This window comes from Salvelinus sp. IW2-2015, linkage group LG33 (assembly GCF_002910315.2).
Source record: "Salvelinus sp. IW2-2015 linkage group LG33, ASM291031v2, whole genome shotgun sequence".
NCBI classification, from domain to species: domain Eukaryota; kingdom Metazoa; phylum Chordata; class Actinopteri; order Salmoniformes; family Salmonidae; genus Salvelinus; species Salvelinus sp. IW2-2015.
In genome coordinates, this window is record NC_036872.1 from 19416460 (window position 1) to 19437954 (window position 21495).

Here is a 21495-nt window from a genome sequence, read left to right on the forward strand (position 1 = left end):
GATACCAAAGATAACCCTGAAGGAGCTGCAAAGCTCCACAGCGGAGATTGGAGTATCTGTCCATAGGACCACTTTAAGCCGTACACTCCACAGAGCTGGGTTTTACGAAAGAGTGTCCTGAAAAAAATAAGCAAACATGTTTGGTGTTCGCCAAAAGGCATGTGGGAGACTCCCCAAACATATGGAAGAAGGTACTCTGGTCAGATGAGACTAAAATTGATATTTTTGGCAATCAAGGAAAACGCTACATCTGGTGCAAACCAAACACCTCTCATCACCCTGAGAATACCATCCCCACAATGAAGCATGGTGGTGGCAGCATCATGCTGTGGGGATGTTTTTCATTGGCAGGGACTGGGAAACTGGTCAGAATTGAAGGAATGATGGATGGCGCTAAATACAGGGACATTTTGTAGGGAAACCTGTTTCAGTCTTCCTGAGATTTGAGACTGGGATGGAGGTTCACCTGCCAGCAGGACAATGACCGAAAGCATACTGCAAAAGAAACACTCGAGTGGTTTAAGGGGAAACATTTAAATGTCTTGAAATGGCCTAGTCAAAGCCCAGACCTCAATCCAATTGAGAATTTGTGGTATGACTCCGCTGTACATCAGCGGAACCCATCCAACTTGAAGGAGCTGGAGCAGTTTTGCCTTGAAGAATGGGCAGAAATCCCAGTGGCTAGATGTGCCAAGCTTATAGAGACACACCCCAAGAGACTTGCAGCTGTAATTGCTGCAAAAGGTGGCTCTACAAAGTATTGACTTTGGGGGGGGTGAATAGTTATGCACGTTGAAGTTATCTGTTTTTTTGTCTCATTTCTTGTTTGCTTCACAATAAAAAATGTTTTGCAACTTCAAAGTGGTAGGCATGTTGTGTAAATCAAATGATAGAAACCCCCCCAAAATCCATTTGAATTCCAGGTTGTAAGGCAAGAAAATAGGAAAAATGCCAATGGGGGTGAATACTTTCGCAAGCCACTGTATGTTATGAAATGCAATTTGCACAATATGTTACAAATGTGCAATATCTGTGATATTTGTTGTGGCTAATGTTAGCTATGGGGGCTAAAGTTAGCTAGGCTAGGGGTTAAGGTTAGGGGAAGGGTTGGCTAACACGCTAAGTAGTTGCTAATAGGCAAAAAATAGACATTTGTCTGTGATGTGTTTGGGGTGCTACACTTAGGAAAAAAAGGTGCTATCTAGAACCTTAAAAGGTTATTTGGCTGTCCCCACAGGATAATCATTTGAAGAACCCTTGTTGGTTCCAGATAGAACCGTTTTGGGTTCTTCCTCTGTGGAAAGGGTTCTACATGGAACCCAAAACGGTTCTATCTGGAACCAAAAAGGGTTTTACCTGAAACCAAAAAGAGTTATCCTATAGGGACAGCCGAATAACCCTTTTGGAAACCATTTTTTCTAAGAGTGTAGACGTTTGCGTTATACACCCACGCATCCTCCGCAACCAACCTACCTCCTTTCATTTTTGGCTTAAAGGTACTACATGTAACAATTCAACAACGAACCGTCTCTTGTTGTCAAATTTACATTGACTGGGGCCAGCAAATCTCTTGTTGTCAAATTGACTGGTCCGTTGTTGAATTGACAAAAATAATCAGAATCACCTTAATTTGCCAAGTACATTTACACATACCCGGAATTTGCCTTAGTGAGAAGATGCTGTCAGCAATAGACAATATACAAACACATCATACAGAAAATACAATATTGGAACAGTCTGTAATACCAACATGTTTCAAGCAGACAACCACAGTCCCTGTGCCTAAGAACACGAAGGTAACCTGCCTAAATGACTACCGACTGTAGCACTCACGTCTGTAGCCATGAAGTGCTTTGAAAGGCTGGTCATGGCTCACATCAACATCATTATCCCAGAAACCCTAGACCCACTCCAATTTGCATACCGTACCAACTGATCCACAGATAATGCAATCTCTATTACACTCAACACTGCCTTTTCCCACCTGGACAAAAAGAACACCTATGTGAGAATGCTATTCATTGACTACAGCTCAGTGTTCAACACCATAGTGCCATCAATGCTCACCACTAAGCTAAGGACCCTGTGACTAAACACCTCCCTCTGCAACTGGATCCTGGACTTCCAGACGGGCCGCCCCCAGGTGGTAAGGGTAGGGAACAACACATCCGCCACACTGATGCTCAACACGGGGGCCCCTCAGGGGTGCATGCTCAGTCCCCTCCTGTACTCCCTGTTCACTCATGACTGCATGGTCAGGCACGACTCCAACACCATCATCAAGTTTGCCGATGACACAACAGCCTGATCACCGACAATGATGAGACAGCCTATAGGGAGGAGGTCAAAGACCTGGCCGTGTGATGCCAGGACAACAACCTCTCCCTCAACGGGATCAAGACAAAGGAGATGATTGTGGACTACAGGAAAAGGAGGACAGAGGACGCCCCCATTCTCATCGACGGGGCTGTGGTGAAAAAGGTTGAGAGCTTCAAGTTCCTTGGTGTCCACATCACCAACAAATCATGGTCCAAACACACTAAGACAGTTGTGAAGACATGACAAAGCCTGTTCACTAAGACACACTAAGACATGACGAAGCCTATTCCCCCTCAGGAGACTGAAAAGATTTGGCATGGGTCCTCAGATCCTCAAAAGGTTCTTCAGCTGCACCATCGAGAGCCTCCTGACTGATTGCATCACTGCCTGGTATGGCAACTGCTCGTCCACCGACCGCAAGGCTCGACAGAGGGTATTGTGTACGGCCCAGTACATCACTGGGGCCAAGCTTCCTGCCATCCAGGACCTCTATATCAGGCGGTGTCAGAGGAAGACACTAAAAATTGTCAAAGACTCCAGCCATGCTTGTCATAGACTGTTCTCTCTGCTACCGCACGGCAAGTGGTACCGGAGCGCCAAGTCAAGGTCCAAAAGGCTTCTTAACAGCCCCAAGCCATAAGACCCCTGAACAGCTAATCAAAGGGCTACCCAGACCCCTATTTTACGCTGCTACTCTCTGTTTAAAATCTATGCATAGTCACATTAACTCTACCTACATGTACATATTACCTCAATTACCTCATCTAAACAGTGCCCCCACACATTGACTCTGTACCGGTACCCATTGTATATAGCCTCGCTTGTTATTTTACTCCTGCTGTTTAATTATTTGTTACTTCTATTTTCAATTTTTTACTCATCTATTTTTTACTTTACACTTTTTTTATTTTTCTTAACTTCTTAAAGAATTGTTGGTTAAGGGCTTGTAAGTAAGCATTTCACTGTTGTATTCAGCGCGTGTGACAAATAAAATTTGATTTGATTTTAAACATAAAACACAAAACTCTGGAGTATAGGCAGATTACAGTGGGAATATATACAATTTACAAAGGGGATATATCTTTATAAGCAGCTGGAGGGATGCTGCTGTGGCGAATATGTACAGTGTTGTGTGGGGGTTAACATAGTGAAAACGCAGATTTGTATTAGAGGTCAAGAGATTTGCTGGCCTCAGTCAATTTGACAACAAGAGCCAGACAGTCTTTTGTTGACCAATAAGAAGGCTGTGGCATTACAATACAATTTTGTGTGGGCCCAATAACATAACTCCAATAACTCTTTCTAATGTCAATTTGCCTTGTCTACGGCTGTCTTGGCTAGTTATTACTGTTTTATTTCAAGGTAGAGCCTTCAGTCCCGCTCAAAATGCCTTAGACAGCTCTTTCGTCTCACCCAACATCAGCTGGCTTAACTAGTCCCTCTAGAGTTGAAACCTCTCTCATCGTCACTCAACACCTAGGTTTACCTCCACTGTACTCACATCCTACTATACCCTTGTCTGTACATTATGCCCTGAATCTATTCTACCACGCCCAGAAATCTGCTCCTTTTATTCTCTGTCCCCAACGCACTAGACGACCAGTTCTTAAAGCCTTTAGCCGTACCCTTATCCAACTCCTCCCCTGTTCCTCTGGTGATTTAGAGGTTAACATAGGCCCTGTAGCCCCCAGTTCCACTCATATTCCCCAGGCGCTATCTTTTGCTGACTTCTGTAACCGTAAAAGCCTTGGTTTCATGCATTTTAACATCAGAAGCCTCCTCCCTAAATTTGTTTTATTCACTGCTTTAGCACACTCCGCCAACCCTGATGTCTTAGCCGTGTCTGAATCCTGGTTTAGGAAAACCACCAAAAACCCTGAAATCTCCATCCCTAACTATAACATTTTTCGCCAAGATAGAACTGCCAAAGGGGCCGGTGTTGCAATCTACTGCAAAGATAGCTTGCAGAGTTCTGTCTTACTATCCAGGTTTGTACCCAAACAATTCGAGCTTCTACTATCTAAAGATTCACCTTTCCAGAAACAAGTCTCGGTCTGTTGCCGCTTGCTATAGACCACCCTCTGCCCCCAGCTGTGCCCTCGACACCATATGTGAATTGATTGCCCCCCATCTATCTTCAGAGCTCGTGCTACTAGGTGACCTACACTGGGACATGCTTAACACCCCGGCCATCCTACAATCTAAGCTTGATGCCCTCAATCTCACACAAATTATCAATGAACCTACCAGGTACAACCCCAAATCCGTAAACACGGGCACCCTCATAGATATCATTCTAACTAACTCGCCCTCCAAATACACCTCTGCTGTTTTCAATCAAGATCTCAGCAATCACTGCCTCATTGCCTGCATCCGTAATGGGTCTGCGACCAAACGACCAACCCTCATCACTGTCAAACACTCCCTAAAACACTTCTGCGAGCAGGCCTTTCTAATCGACCTGGCCGGGGTATCCTGGAATGACATTGACCTCATCCCGTCAGTAGAGGATGCCTGGTTATTCTTTAAAAGTGCCTTCCTCATTATCTTAAATAAGCATGCCTCATAATTTTTTTTAAAACTAAGAATAGATTTAGTCCTTGGTTCACTTCAGACCTGTCTACCCTTGACCAGCACAAAAACATCCTGTGACGTTCAGCATTAGCATCGAACAGCCCCCGTGATATGCAACTTTTCAGGCAAGTTAGGAACAAATATACACAGGCAGTTAGGAAAGCTAAGGCTAGCTTTTTCAAACAGAAATTAGCATCCTGTAGCACAAACTCAAAAAAGTTCTGGGACACTGTAAAGTCCATGGAGAATAAGAGCACCTCCTCCCAGCTGCCCACTGCTCTGAAGATAGGAAACACTGTTACCACCGACAAATCCACTATAATTGAGAATTTCAATTAGCATTTTTCTACGGCTGGCCATGCTTTCCACCTGGCTACCCCTACCCCGGTCAACTGCCCGGCACTCTCCACAGCAACCCGCCAAAGCCCCCACCATTTCTCCTTCACTCAAATCCAGATAGCTGATGTTCTGAAAGAGCTGCAAAATCTGGACCCCTACAAATCAGCCGGGCTAGACAATCTGGACCATCTCTTTCTAAAATGATCTGCCGAAATTGTTGCAACCCCTATTACTAGCCTGTTCAACCTCTCTTTCGTATCGTCTGAGATTCCCAAAGATTGGAAAGCTGCCGTGGTCATCCCCCTCTTCAAAGGGGTGACACTCTAGACCCAAACTGCTACAGACCTATATCTATCCTACCCTGTCTTTCTAAGGTCTTCGAAAGCCAAGTTAACAAACAGATTACCGACCATTTCGAATCCCACCATATCTTCTCCGCTATGCAATCTGGTTTCAGAGCTGGTCATGGGTGCACCTCAGCCACACTCAAGGTCCTAAACGACATCATAACCGCCATCGATAAGAGACATTACTGTGCAGCCGTATTCATCGACCTGGCCAATGCTTTCGACTCTGTCAATCACCACATTCTTTTTGGCAGACTCGACAGCCTTGGTTTCTCAAATGATTGCCTCGCCTGGTTTACCAACTACTTCTCTGATAGAGTTCAGTGTGTCAAATCGGAGGGCCTGTTGTCCGGACCTCTGGCAGTCTATATGGGTGTGCCACAGGGTTCAATTCTCGGGCCGACTCTCTTCTCTGTATACATCAACGATGTCGCTCTTGTTGCTGGTGATTCTCTGATCCACCTCTACGCAGACGACACCATTCTGTATACTTCTGGCCCCTCTTTGGACACTGTGTTAACTAACCTCCAGACGAGCTTCAATGCCATACAACTCTCCTTCCGTGGCCTCCAACTGCTCTTAAATGCAAGTAAAACTAAATGCATGCTATTTAATCGATCACTGCCCGCACCTGCCCGCCCGTCCAGCATCACTACTCTGGACGGCTCTGACTTAGAATACGTGGACAACTACAAATACCTAGGTGTCTGGTTAGACTGTAAACTCTCCTTCCAGACTCACATTAAGCATCTCCAATCCAAAATTAAATCTAGAATCGGCTTCCTATATCGCAACAAAGCATCCTTCACTCGTGTTGCCAAACATACCCTTGTAAAACTGACCATCCTACCAATCCTCGACTTCGGCGATGTCATCTATAAAATAGCCTCCAACACTCTACTCAACAAATTGGATGCAGTCTATCACAGTGCCATCCGTTTTGTCACCAAAGCCCCATACACTACCCACCACTGTGACCTGTACGCTCTCGTTGGTTGGCCCTCGCTTCATACTCGTCGCCAAACCTACTAGCTACAGGTTATCTACAAGTCTCTGCTAGGTAAAGCCCCGCCTTATCTCAGCTCACTGGTCACCATATCTCCCTCACTAACTTTAAGCATCAGCTGTCAGAGCAGCTTACCGATCATTGCACCTGTACATAGCTCATCTGTAAATAGCCCACCCAACTACCTCATCCCCATATTGTTGTTTATTTTTTGCTCCTTTTTACCCCAGTATCTCTACTTGCACATTCATCTTCTGCACATCTATAACTCCAGTGTTTAATTGCTAAATTGTAATTATTTCGCCACTATGGCCTATTTATTACCTTACCTCCCTAATCTTACTACATTTGCACACACTGTATATAGACTTTTCTGTTGTGCTATTGACTGTACGTTTGTTGATCCCATGTGTAACTCTGTGTTGTTTGTGTCGCACTGCTTTGCTCTATCTTGGCCAGGTCGCAGTTGTAAATGAGAACTTGTTCTCAACTGGCCTACCGGCTTAAATAAAGGTAAAATATATATTTTTAAATAAAACAACATTCTGAGAACCATGTTCTTAGAGCTTCTTAGAGCATTCTAAGGATGTTATTTAAAAACATATACATTCTGTTCTCAGCATCAACAAAACTCTCTATCCTCTATCTTGTTAAGTGTGTTCAGGTGGGTTGTCACGTTCCTGACCTTGTTTTCCTTTTGTATTGTTGTGTTTAGTGGGTCAGGACGTGAGATGGGTGGGCAGTCTGTGTTGTTTGTTCTATGTTAAGTGTCAGGTTTAATTGACCTTGTATGGCTCTCAATCAGAGGCAGGTGTTTTCGTTTTCCTCTGATTGAGAGACATACATCAGCCACTCCTGGGCTACAATCACCTATCCGGACCCGTTTTACTGCCGATGCGGAGCCCCACCGGGCCTTCACGACTGGGATACCGAACGTTATCTGCCCGAGGGAGTTATTCATCTAGAACAGAAGTTAGCCAGCTCACAAGGCTAACGTGAGTAGTTCAGCTAACCACAGCTAGCGCTTATCAGCTATCCGTTTAGCTCGCGAAAAGTATTGCCCATGTTGTACAACGCGACTTCAAACGGACATACCAGACCTATTTGGCTCTGCCCATATCCCAGCCCGGATTTTATACCGCAATCTCTGGACATTTACACCTGATCTTGCAGCTCAACCAGCTTTGCTATCCGAGTGACTATTGCTAACATCAATTCCGAGCAAACACCAATTATCCCGGAGGCTAGCCAGCTTGAAGAGTTCATCAGCCACTACCTTGGGCTACAATTACTTATCCGGACGCGTTTTACTGCCGTGCGGTGAGCTCCACCGGGCCGCTCACGAGGGATACCGACTTATCCTGCGCCGAGGGAGTTATCAGACTGCGCCCTTCCATCGCGACGTAACCTGAACGCCCATATGCTCACTGCGGCCCGAATCGTTAGCTGTCTTGAGCATATCGGCTGCTATCTGAACAGGTCTATCGAACAATCTTACGCCGCGGGCTAGCTTAGTGGAGGCCTCACTGCTCCATCTACGGCTGCCCCTGGACACTATGATCACTGGCTACATAGCTGGATGCTTGCTTTGACTGTCCATTAATTCACGGTACTCATTCCGTTTATTGTGTTTTATCTGTCGTCGTCTGTGCTTTAACTCAGGATCTGTGTGTAGTTAATCCGACCCTCTCTGCCTAGCCGTCGCCATTTTTACCTGCTGCTGCTGTGTTAACTGACTAGCTGCTGTATCTCACCTGTTGTTTTAGCTAGCTCTCCCAATCAAGACATGCAATCACTTTATTTTGCCTTATTGTATGTCTCCTCAAATATCAATATGCTTGCATAACTGTTGTTCAGGCTAGTTATCATTGTTTGGTTTGCAATGGACCCCGTAGTTCCACTCTCCGTACCTCTGATACCCCCTTCGTCCACCCCCCCACACATGCGGTGCCTCACCATTGAGACCAGCATGCCAGAGATACAACCTCTCTATCGATTCACCAGTGCATGGGCTTGCTCCGCTTTACCGACCCCCACCCATAACCCTGTCTCGCACATTTTATGCCCAGAATCTATTCTACCACGTCCCATAAATCTGCTCCTTTATTCTTTTCCGCCACGGCTCTAGGCGACCAGTTTTTGAAGCCTTTAGCCGCACCTCTCCTACTACTCCTCTGTTCCTCGGTGATGTGGAGGTAAAACCCAGGCCTGCAGGTCCCCAGTCACCTCATTTGTTGACTTCTGTGATCGAAAAGCCTTGGCTCATGCATGTCACTCGAAAAGCCTCCTCTAAGTTTGCCTTACTCACCCGTTAGCCACACTCTCGCCAACCCTGATGTTCCTTGCCGGTGTCCGAATCCTGCTTAGGAAAGGCCACCAAAAATTCTGAGATTTCCATACCCAACTATAACACTTTTCCGTCAAGAATAGAACTGGCAAAGGGGGGCGTGCAATCTACTGCAGAGATAGCCCTGCAAGTGTTGTCATACTTCCACCGGTCTATGCCCACAACAGTTCGAACTTCTAATTTTAAAAATTATCTCTCCGAAATAAGTCTCTCACTGTTCGCTCGGGTGGCGTGCGAAGCGGGCTCCGGGGGACCGACCCCCCTCAGCTCCCAGCTGTGCCCGGAACATCTGTGAATTGATCGCTCCCCATCTGCTTTCAGAGTTTGTTCTGTTAGGTGACCTAAACTGGATATGCTTAACACCCCGCAGTCCTACAATCCAAGCTTGATCCCTCAATCTCACACAAATTCATATCAAGGACCCACCAGGTACAACCCTAAACCGTAACATGGGCACCCTAAAGACATTATCCTGACCAACCTGCCCTCCAAATTACCACCTCTCGCTGTCTTCAATCAAGATCTCAGTGATCACTGCTCAATTGCCTGTTCGCCACGGGTTCGTGGTCAACACGACCACCCTCATCACTGTCAACGCTCCCTAAACACACTTTCTGCGAGGCAGGCCTTTCTAATCGACCTGGCCGGTTCCCTGGAAGGATCATTGACCTCATCCCGTCAGTTGAGGATGCCTGGTCATTCTTTAAATGTTAACTTCCTCACCATATTAAGACAAGCATGCTTCGTTCAAAAATGAGACCAAGAACAGATATAGCCTTGGTTCACTCCAGACCCTGACTGCCCTCGACCAGCACAAAAACATCCTGTGGCGAACTTGCAATAGCATCAGACCCCCGCGATATGCAACTGTTCAGGGAAGTCAGGAACCAATACACGCAGTCAGTCAGGAAAGCAAACGGCAGCTTTTTCAAGCAGAAATTGCATCCTGTAGCTCTAACTCCAAAAAGTTCTGGGATACTGTAAAGTCCATGGAGAACAAGAGCACCTCCTCCCAGCTGCCCACTGCACTGAGGCTAGGTAACACGGTCTACCACCGATAAATCCGTGATAATCGAAGACTTCAACAAGCATTCTCAAGGCTGGCCATGCTTCCTCCTGGCGACTCCACCTTGGCCAACAGCCCCGCCCCTCCGCTGCTACTCGCCCAAGCCTCCCCAGCTTCTCCTTACCAAATCAGATAGCAGATGTTCTGAAAGAGCTGGAAAACCTGGACCCATACAAATCAGCTGGGCTTGACAATCTGGACCCCTATTTCTGAAACTGTCCGCCGCCATTGTCGCACCCCTATCACCAGCCTGTTCAACCTTCTCCTTCGTATCATCTGAGATCCCCAAAATTGGAAAGCTGCCGCGGTCATCCCCTCTTCAAAGGGGAGACACCCTGGACCCAACTGTTACAGACCTATATCCTCCTGCCCTGCCTATCTAAGGTCTTCGAAAGCCAAGTCAACAAACAGATCACTGACCATCTCGAATCCCACCGACCTTCTCCGCTGTGCAATCCGGTTCCGAGCCGGTCATGGGTGCACCTCAGCCACGCTCAAGGTCTAAACGATATCATAACGCCATCGATAAAAGACATTACTGTGCAGCCGTCTTCATCGACCTGGCCAAGGCTTTCGACTCTGTCAATCACCATATTCTTATCGGCAGACTCAGTAGCCTCGGTTTTTCTAATGACTGCCTTGCCTGGTTCACACACTACTTTGCAGACAGAGTTCAGTGTGTCAAATCGGAGGCATGTTGTCCGGTCCTCTGCAGTCTCTATGGGGTACCACAGGGTTCAATTCTCGGGCCGACTCTTTTCTCTGTATACATCAATGATGTTGCTCTTGCTGCGGCGATTCCCTGATCCACCTCTACGCAGACGACACCATTCTATATACTTCCGGCCCTTCCTTGGACACTTGTACTATCTAACCTCCAAACGAGCTTCAATGCCATACAACACTCCTTCGTGGCCTCCAACTGCTCTTAAACGCTAGTAAAACCAAATGCATGCTTTTCAACGTTCGCTGCCTGCACCCGCACGCCCGACTAGCATCACCACCCTGGCGGTTCCGACCTAGAATATGTGGACATCTATAAGTACCTAGGTGTCTGGCTAGACGCAAACTCTCCTTCCAGACTCATATCAAACATCTCCAATCCAAAATCAAAGCAAGAATCGGCTTTCTATTCCGCAACAAGCCTCCTTCACTCACGCCGCCAAACTTACCCTAGTAAAACTGACTATCCTACCGATCCCGACTTCGGCGATGTCATCTACAAATAGCTTCCAATACTCTACTCAGCAAACTGGATGCAGTTATCACAGTGCCATTCGTTTTGTTACTAAAGCACCTATACGACCCACCACTGCGACCTGTATGCCTAGTCGGCTGGCCCTCGCTACATGTTCGTCGTCAGACCCACTGGCTCCAGGTCATCTACAAGGCTATGCTAGGTAAAGTGCCGCCTTATCTCAGTTCACTGGTCACGATGGCTACACCCACCTGCAACACGCGCTCCAGCAGGTGTATCTCACTGATCATCCCTAAAGCCAAAACCTCATTTGGACGCTTTCCTTCCAGTTCTCTGCTGCCTGCGACTGGAACGAATTGCAAAAATCTCTGAAGTTGGAGACTTTTATCTCCCTCAACAACTTTAAAAATCTGCTATCCGAGCAGCTAACCGATCGCTGCAGCTGTACATAGTCCATCTGTAAACTACCCACCCAATTTACCTACCTCACCCCCATACTGCTTTTATTTATTTACTTTTCTGCTCTTTGCACACCAGTATCTCTTTCTTGCACAATGATCATCGGTTGATGATTTATCACTCCCAGTGTTAATCTGCTAAATTGTAATTATTCGATTTATTGCCTACCTCATGCCTTTTGCACACATTGTATATAGATTCTCTTTTTTTTTTTCTACCATGTTATTGACTTGTTTATTGTTTACTCCATGTGTAACTCTGTGTTGTCTGTTCACACTGCTATGCTTTATCTTGGCCAGGTCGCAGTTGCAAATGAGAACTTGTTCTCAACTAGCCTACCTGGTTAAATAAAGGTGAAATAAATAAAAAACATAGGGAGGTTGTTTCACATTGTTTGTCGTGGGTGGTTGTCTCCTGTGTCTGTATGTATGTTCGTGCCACACGGGACTGTAGCGTTTGTTTGTAGTCGTGTACCTGTTCGTGCGTTCTTCATGTTGTATGTAAGTTCCATGTTCAGGTCTGTCTACTTTCGTTTTGTTATTTTGTATCATTTCAAGTATAGTTCGTTTTGTTCTTGTAAATAAATTATTATGGCATCATACCTCGCTGCACATTGGTCTTCAGATCCCTCTCTCCTCTCCTCGTCTGAGGAGGAGGAAGATTTAGAGTTTCGTTACATGGGTTGGCTGCGCCCACTAATTGGCGACACCTCATCTTAATGATTGTTTCCTTTGAAATGGGGTCTGCTTGACTAGACTAAAGTTAACAGCTTTATATAAGTAAAAAAAACATGGCATGTTAGCTCCATCCTGGTGGCGCAGTGAACTAATTCAATGGATGGAGAACAGAAGATCATCGGTTAGAATCTCACTGACGCCATGTCACAATGGAAAATACATGTGTTTGCATAATTGATGCCTAAGCAAATTAATTTCAAAATAGTTCATCTAAGCTAGCAGTGTTAAAGATCTAATTTAAATATGTTCTCAGAACATTATTTAATTACCTTTAAATAACCTATCATTTCTGTTCTGACCCTGCTGGTCATCTATGAACATTTGAACATCTTGGCCATGTCCTGTTATAATCTCCACCCGGCACAGCCAGAAGAGGACTGGCCACCCCTCATAGCCTGGTTCCTCTCTAGGTTTCTTCCTAGGTTCTGGCCTTTCTAGGGAGTTGTTCCTAGCCACCGTGCTTCTACACCTGCATTGCTTGCTGTTTGGGGTTTTAGGCTGGGTTTCTGTACAGCACTTTGTGACATCAGCTGATGTAAGAAGGGCTTTATAAATACATTTGATTGATTGATTGTTCTCAGAATGTTAATAAAACCTCATAGGACAACTTTCAGGGAACCATAGTAAAATGTTCTCAGAACCTCCCTGCAACCTCAAAATAAAGGTTCCCAGAACAGGAAAAAATGTCACTTCAGTTCTCAGAACGTTTAAAAAAAAACGTTACATTTTTCTGGTCAGGAAGCGTATGGCTTCATTACCCAAAACCAATGGGAAACCAAAAATGTACGTTCCCATAACTTCCAAGGAACCAAATATGCTAGTTGGGTTCAGTTTTATGTAGGCTAACCATACCAAACATAACATGTCATACTAATCTGAGTGTCACAGATTTACGATTACTGCTACAAAATTATGCTCCTCAATGGAAATTGTGGATAGACCTTTTTTCCTTTATATACTATCCACAATCATATTTTACAGAAAATTGATAATCATCCACTATCGACAACAATTGAAATTGTCTACAATTATGCAGGCATGTGCTTTTGGGCATAGTTTTGAAGACAAATGCATTTATGGATGTTGAATTTACTAACCACTCACAGGAGGTAACCCATAATAAACGTTAATTAATGGCCATTAGGCCTATTACCATTTAAACACTCCGTTATTTGATTTTTAAAGTGGATAAAGCAGCCTGCACTGGCCACCAGAGGATGCTGCCAGCCATACAACTTGTCGACATGTTGTACAGTATATGTCTATGTCCTGAGCCTGGCCTCCCTCTCATTTTGCCATCCTGTGTTTTCTGCAGTGATTAAAGTTCAAGATAAAGTTAGAATTGGGCTATGCCTATGTGATAACGAAAACCTTAAAACATTTGTCGCTGAGGAATTTACAGACAGTTAAATTGAACATTTAGAACTTAACATTTATAAAAATTTGCTTATAGCCTAATATAAAATTTATTGGAATAAAGCAATATTCAACCTCCCCGTTGCATAATTCAGAGGGATTCAGGTTAAGCATGGCTTGTCTAACACCGCACAACAACGCAGACCACACCTTGAGTGCACTCCACTCGGTTATCTAAAGTCGGACTCAGTTATGTAAAGTAAGCACTATCTGTCCTAATATTTATTTATTTATTTACTAATATTTACTTGACGTAAACACTTGAGGAAAACATTAGGTAAACATTCTAGTTCTGATTCTGACTCAGCATTTCAGTTCACAACGTTCAGACATCTAGCTCAGCTCAGACATCTAGGCCGGTAAAAGCCTAGTCCTACACATATGCAGTCAGGCCTAATCACTTAAACGTGGACAGATATCATACTGAACATTAATTGTCATGAGTGGTTTATGGAACTGTTTGCGCAATGTATTCTCTCGGACATTCTTAGAAATATTGAAACTAAAATGATGCGCGGTTGTGTAGCCTATTGCGCGCACTAGGCTACACAACCATGGAGAGATCACAAGGCCTATTAGATCACTTTTTATGGTCTATTATTGGGATCATTACAAAGGTAGCCTATAATATACAATCAGTCAGAAACTTTTACATATTGTTTTATCAAATGTTCTCATCGTGGGGACAGTATCTGTTATCTTTTTTTTTTTTCACTGAACCTCTCCAGACGCACGTGAAACGTGAGCAGCTTTTACCTAGTTCGAACTGCACATGACGAGTTGTGATTTTAGACATTGATCACGTCTGCACCAACATGTATATTTTTCCCAGGTTCATCGTGAGATACTCAAGCATTTTATGCTGAGACAGAAAGTGCTTTGCGGAAGACTACATGTGTGTGCGTAATCGTTGGATAGTGTGGTAGCTCTGTTCGTTTTCCATTATTTAGGACAATAGAATAACTTTAATTCAATGTTTTTATTTTGTTTAGAGGTCCGTGCATGATGTAACGTTAATGATAATGCTTAGGTCTAAAATATGTAAGTGCTCTGGGATTGTAATTAGTTAAATAGTGTAGGCTACAGCAATGCATTTCTTAAGTCTTTAATAGCATGATAGCGTCTATTTAACTTTGTCGTTTTGCGCTAGGCAATTTTACAGTGATTTATACATGCGGACAGCGAGATTAGGGGTCATACAGATCATTCATTTATTTATTTTCAGCAAAAATGTATCTGAATATACTTGGGTTTTTCCAACAATTCAGTGCCTTTTGAGAAGTGTATCTTGGTCAAAAATAACTTTTAATTTCAGCTGATTTTAACATTTTGTCATAAAAAGCACGTTCGACTTTAAAAAAAACAATTTCCCATTATAGTAAGTGCCAAATAAAGTAACAGGTTTGACCATAACAGGGTTGATGATATCATGTTAAATCAACCACAAATCCCCTTGTGACAGGGGGAATGGAAGCTGTCTGCAACAGGGAGGCAATTGAATGCAAGTGTAGCACATGAGGGTGTGTGAAGTGTCCCCACTTGTGCCAGCAAATAGCTAGCTTTTCACAAGGCTCAGACTGGTAAAACCCTTCATCGGGGCAGTAACGTGTGCTAAGGCAGAGGTCCGGTGTTCCCGCCATGTATCAGCCGAATCCGGAGGAAGTGATACTAGCAAAGCAAGCAGCATGACAAGGTACAGCACAAAAAGTGATATTGATCCCAAAAAATTCTAGCCTGTCTATCTATGCATATTTGACCGTTCAAATTTTCACCGCAAAGAGTAGAACCAGCTCACCCGCTTTCACACTATGATTTGACTATTATATTTTCCATGTTTCTTTTGAAAAAACATATTTTAAAAGGATAGTTTCACCATATTAAAATGAGAGTTCAGTTCACATAACAGGGTTGACCTAAACATTAGGGATAGAAGTACATGAATCACGCATTAAATAAATAATCATCTTCAGAAATGACTTTTTCAAAGCAGCAAAATAACTAAGGCTTTACAATGATGGTGAAAAGCTGGAGAAATGTTAGGATTAAGTGGGTTAAAATAATGTAAAACAGCAGAATTTGTGCACTTTAGCAAGTCTTTATTCATTTACAAATCCAGATTGATTGAATTCTCCATGTGGTCTATATTAATGGTCTATATTAAAGGGCACCAATTGAATATAGCAGGCTTTTAAAATGCTATATTGGTGCACAATTTCTACTTAAAATATCAAAGGGACGCAAAAGGTTTATAGAACGACCCATTTGTTTTAATGCCTATACTCTCAGGCTTCTCTTTCGACTCCAAGCCGGATCAGTCAGGTTTGAGTCGTCAACATGACATTTGCTGCCACTGAGCAGAGGCCACTCGCCTAGATGTGTTCGGTAGAATCCGTCGCTTTTGGTAGCGCGGAGTCAAAATAGTCGCGACTCTTTTGGTAATGACAATGATATGGACCCCTGCAGCAAAGCCAGCGCAGCCAGAGGACACCGTGTAAAAATGGTCTGTACACTTATCTATAGACTGACCCAGTTTTGACCCCACGTTTAAATAATTAGTTCAGTAATTTATTACACACTGTCAATAACGTAAAATGTGAATTCACCTAAAGCAAGGGACATAAAAGCAAGGGACACAAACGTGCATTTGTGAATACAAGCAAGATACATTTCCTTCTGTATTGGGTATTCTCCTGCTAGGGAGGGGAATGTAATTTAACGTTGTTTCCATTATCCAAATTATGACCATCATTTTAGCAATAGCCTACGTATTTTTGTAGGCCTATCTAGGCTTATTTGATAATGCATGATGTAAGTTGAGGTGCCCATTAATTAAGTTACTACAGTTCATAGCCTATAGGCCCAGCAAATCTAAATAGAATGTATCATAATATGCAGGACAATTAATACAGATTTTCTCTAATTTCCAAAGACATTATGTTTATCCGATTTTTCTTAAATGTAGCGGTGATCATATGGGTTAATCAATTTGAGTACATCACCATGCTAGCCTAAAACCAATACATTTAACAGAAATGTACAATATATTATGTTGTCTTAGACCTTATTAGGGGAATGGGGTGTGACAAAAGCTCTAAAATCCCCACCTGTCTCGTCTAGGGAAAGTGTTGTGTGACATCAGAGGAATGCCCAGAGGAGTGCCCAACGGTGATTGGTTGCGGAGGGAGGTCCCCGCTGCCTAGTAGGAATAAAACCCTCTTCTAATTCTCATCAGTGAAAGCTCGACTGGAACTGTCTATTGTCCCACTTGACCTAACTGTTGAGAAGTTTGCATTTTACCCTGAAACAGAAGTCTACTAAGGTAAAGTGAAACTTTACTTTGATTGTCTTGGTCTTAAAGCCTGCAATATATATGCTTGTTTGGATTATTCTATTTATAGGGTCTGTTATTGAAGCAATTGTAAAAGCTTTAGAAGAAAATTATAATATGCCTACATAATTAATTTGATGTAAGAAATATTATTATATTTAAGTACCTATTATAAGCACAATTATTTTTTTTTTACCTGTATTTATTACAAAGTTTGTATTGTCTTAGAGTGGCAGTCTACTCCATTGCTTGCTTATATGTTTTTATTGATGTTCTTTCTGTAGTGCTAATAGAGTGATATTGAACTCAACCTTTAATGTGGGTCATGTTCATTCATGTGGAGCTCTTCCTCTAATGCTTGTATCCACTGCTGATCTTTCTCTGTGAATTAACACTTAAATGTAGCCTAGCGGTTAAGAGCATTAGGCCAGTAACCAAAAGGTTGCACGTCTGCCTATGTGCTCTTGAACAAGGCACCTAACCATAACTGCTCTGGATAAGAGCATCTGCACAATGTGGTGCATGAACACAAGAGTACATTCATGTTAAGCTCTTCCTCCACAATTATTGAAAATGTTTGAATTCATGTGTTTTCACACTTGTAACACATTAATTAATCAACTTGTCTGTCCTCAGCTAGAGAAATGAAGAACCTACAGGAGAGAACTCTTCACGTGGCCACCCCACTGAGGGAGAGCCTTGCCCTGACCAAAGTCGCAGGCACCTCTGTCTACCTGAAACTAGACTCATCCCAGCCCACAGGATCCTTCAAGATCAGGGGCATTGGACACCTTTGCAAGACAGTGAGTGAATCACACATACCTACAATTTTAGGCTCATGAGTTAGGAGAGGAAAAGGATGTGGAGTGAGGTGGTGCTTGTGATAAGACGGGGTGATGTTGTTGTGCTAGAATGCATGTTAGGGGCCCCAGCAAAACAACATGGGGTGTGGATGTGCAGGGGAATCTTATATAGCATGTTCCCAGTAGGACCAGTCCAGACCAGTTTGAGGAGGTCAGTCCCTGTCTGAACACTGGACATGTGACTAATTTGGTTTGATTTGATATTTTCAATGTGGGGGCCCTTGAGTTCTTCTCATAAAGGTCAACAGAACTGTGAGTCATATCATGTGCTCTTTGTTGTCTTTCAGTGGGCTGAACGAGGCTGTGAGAGATTTGTCTGCTGTTCAGGTGAGTAATCAATCACATCCTTAGCTTGAAATCACGCTTACATTTCTTTGTCACAATACAAGAAGCATAACATATTATCTCAGAAATCTATATTCTTATGGGATCTTTCAGCTAAGCACTCTCCGTATAGTATCCCTTTTCCTGAAGTGGCCAATGTCATTGCTCCATCACAGGAGGAAATGCTGGTATGGCGGCTGCCTACTCTGCCCGTAAACTTGGGGTACCTGCCACCATTGTCGTGCCCGGTGTCACCCCGGAACCAACAGTTGAGAGGCTGAGGGACGAAGGCGCCGATGTGGTCATTCATGGCAAGACGCTGAATGAGAGCATTGAATATGGACAACAGCTTGTGGCCAACAACCCTGGATGGATCTTCATCTCTCCCTTTGATGACCCTCTCATCTGGTGAGTTACAGATACCATATCAATACACTTCAGCAACATCCGTGTTGCTCTATTTCCTGTGAATGTACTGGGAATAATAGTCAAAGTAAGAGTGTCTTCCATGAAATAAGGAAAGCTGATAAGGGATAAGAAACATTGAACTCTATTCCAATCCAAATTAAACTTTGCGTGGCGTATTTTCTTGTAAACATGTATTATTGTAAACTTGTAAACATGTATTATGTATTACATGTATGAGTGTTACCATGCTTTACTGAGTAAAACTTGTATATTATTCTCTGTGCAATGATAGGATGATTGGCAGAATCTATGAGGATCTCTTATTGTGCATTTTTGTGCTGCATTTAACAAGAGGGATTGAAGATAATCTAATTCTGCAAGATGACTGAACCCTCATGGCAGCCAAATGTTTCTGGTTAATTTCACAGCCAAACACTAACTATACACTTCAGCTGAATAGACTTCAATGTTATCAGCAGCATTATAGCAGAAGCAGCAGCCTTTTCTTGTCTCATGAACGATTAACAACATAGCTTATTCCGAAAGATTGTTAGTGTTCCATTCCAGTCAACATAGAACTATGTATACAAAGCAGATTCTAAGGACTGCTTTGCAATGTATCATAAAATGTATTGTGAATGAAAAGTGAAAACATTTTTTTTTCAATGTGTGTGTAGGGAGGGCCATGCGTCTCTGGTGAAGGAGGTGGAGTCCGAGCTGCAGGAGAAGCCTGGGGCGATGGTGTTGTCTGTTGGAGGTGGAGGCCTCCTGAACGGGGTTGTCGAAGGACTGCGTCGCGCCGGCTGGGAAAATGTTCCAGTCGTAGCGATGGAGACCATGGGGGCACATAGCCTCAATGCTGCTATAAAGGCTGGGAAGTTGATCACTCTGCCTGAGATCACAAGGTAAGAAATCGTAAGAGTCACACTCACACTGAGAGACCAGGATCTTTAAAAAATATATATTTTACCTTTATTTAACCAGGTAGGCTAGTTGAGAACAAGTTCTCATTTACAACTGCGACCTGGCCAAGATAAAGCAAAGCAGTGCGACACAAACAACAACACAGAGTTACACATGAAATAAACAAGTGTACAGTCAATAACACAATAGAAAAAAGAAAGTCTATATACAGTGTGTGCAAATGGCAGGAGGAGGTAAGGCAAAAAATAGGCCATAGTAGCGGAGTAATTACAATTTAGCAAATTAACACTGGAGTGATAGATGAGGAGATGATGATGTGCAAGTAGAAATACTGGTGTGCAAAAGAGCAGAAAAGTAAATAAAAACAATATGGGGATGAGGTAGGTAGATTTGGTGGGCTATTTATTTATCTCTTTAACATTACAGCCAAACAGTCATATGTTAGCACAAAAAAAGAAGGCAAAGCCGTATGCACAACAACAATTCTATCATTTTCATCTACACAGCATTGCCACAACATTGGGCCTGACAAGAGTATCTGCACAGACCCTGAAACTTGCTGGCGAACATACCGTTTACTCCGAGGTGGTCTCAGACCAGGATGCTGTCAAAGCTGTCGAGCGCTTTGTTGGTGAGCATCACAAACAGTGGGCTAGACCTGTGTAGAGGATCATATGATTACTACTGTATACCTAAAAAAGCCCACAAGCCTCTCTGATACTGAATTCCTCTTCCTCCATCTCCAGACGATGAGAAGGTCCTGGTGGAGCCTGCGTGTGGCGCTGCCCTGGCAGCTGTGTACTGTGACATCATCCCCAGACTGCAGAAGGAGGGCAAGCTGGCGCAGGACCTGGGCCCTGTGGTGATCGTGGTGTGCGGAGGCAACAACATCAGCATGGAACAGCTCCAGAAACTGAAGCAGCAGTTGGGCATGTCATCTAGCTAGGCAGACAGACGGCTTTGGGTTCTGCTGATTCTTTCTCCATCACTCCATTCCCCAGATCGTTCCAGCTTTAGCTCCCCTACTCTATTGTGCACTACCAATATGTGCATCTGATTATGAGTCATGAACACCATTGGGCCAAATCATTCCAGACTGTGTGCAGTATACTCCTGAAAGGGCATGACTGGCTGAAGGATGAACTGACTTTCGATTCAGCAATAGCTTACGGTTAAGATAAAAAAAGCATTGAAAGGCATTAATAGGCATACAGTCTACTGCTCTGGCAGTAGTAGTCTTTCAATTGAATAGCCTAGATGATTAACTAGTAGAGTTAGAGTTGTATTGTAGAGTTGTATTGTTGTTTGTATTTAGCAAGTTTTATGTTCATGTAAACTATACCATTGGTTGTATTTTCTTCACCCTCTTTTGTACTGTATGAGTGATATTTAAAAATAAATATAATTATACACATTTTTCCTGAACATCCTGTCTGTAAAGAGTCTTGTGTGTAGCTGGTGAGAGAGTCAGGCGCAGGACAGCAGAAACGAGTAAAAAACGTGCTTTACTCAAAAAAGGCAAATATACAAAGAAACATCTTTAGCACACACAGACGGACCGAAATGTACAATAAACAATCACTCACAAAAACCATGTGGGGAACAGAGGGTTAAATAATGAACAAGTGATTGTGGGATTGACAACAGGTGTGTGAAACAAAGACAAAACAAATGGAACATGAAAAGTGGATCGGCAGTAGCTAGAAATCCGGTGACGTCGACCGCCGAACGCCGCCGAACAAGGAGAGGGACCGACTTCGGCGGAAGTCGTGACACTGTCTGGAATACCATTTCTTATAATCTGTGTTATGAATTTAATATTTATATTCTGGTGAGGCTT

The 21495-nt window shown here is 43.5% G+C and overlaps 1 protein-coding gene and 1 long non-coding RNA gene across 2 annotated transcripts in view; both read left to right on the top strand.

Annotated features, from left to right (window-relative positions):
* Positions 1 to 21495, top strand: part of LOC139023596 (uncharacterized) — a 581371-nt gene that overhangs the window by 401165 nt on the left and 158711 nt on the right. The window lies entirely within an intron of this gene.
* On the top strand, positions 15208 to 21080 carry LOC111957459 (L-serine dehydratase/L-threonine deaminase). Its single transcript, XM_023978288.2, has 8 exons — positions 15208 to 15501; positions 16926 to 17127; positions 17773 to 17939; positions 18287 to 18326; positions 18500 to 18731; positions 19409 to 19636; positions 20162 to 20286; positions 20402 to 21080. Exons 3-8 carry the CDS (start codon positions 17781 to 17783, stop codon positions 20599 to 20601), a joined length of 984 nt encoding a protein of 327 aa, XP_023834056.1. The 5' UTR covers positions 15208 to 15501; positions 16926 to 17127; positions 17773 to 17780; the 3' UTR covers positions 20602 to 21080.

Bases quoted from the DNA above. Each gene is read 5' to 3' on its own strand.
- LOC111957459 (XM_023978288.2), top strand. From the start codon at position 17,781: ATGAAGAACCTACAGGAGAGAACTCTTCACGTGGCCACCCCACTGAGG. The intron at 17,940-18,286 runs GTGAGTGAATCA...GTTGTCTTTCAG, and splicing joins TTGGACACCTTTGCAAGACA to TGGGCTGAACGAGGCTGTGA. The intron at 18,732-19,408 runs GTGAGTTACAGA...ATGTGTGTGTAG, and splicing joins TTTGATGACCCTCTCATCTG to GGAGGGCCATGCGTCTCTGG.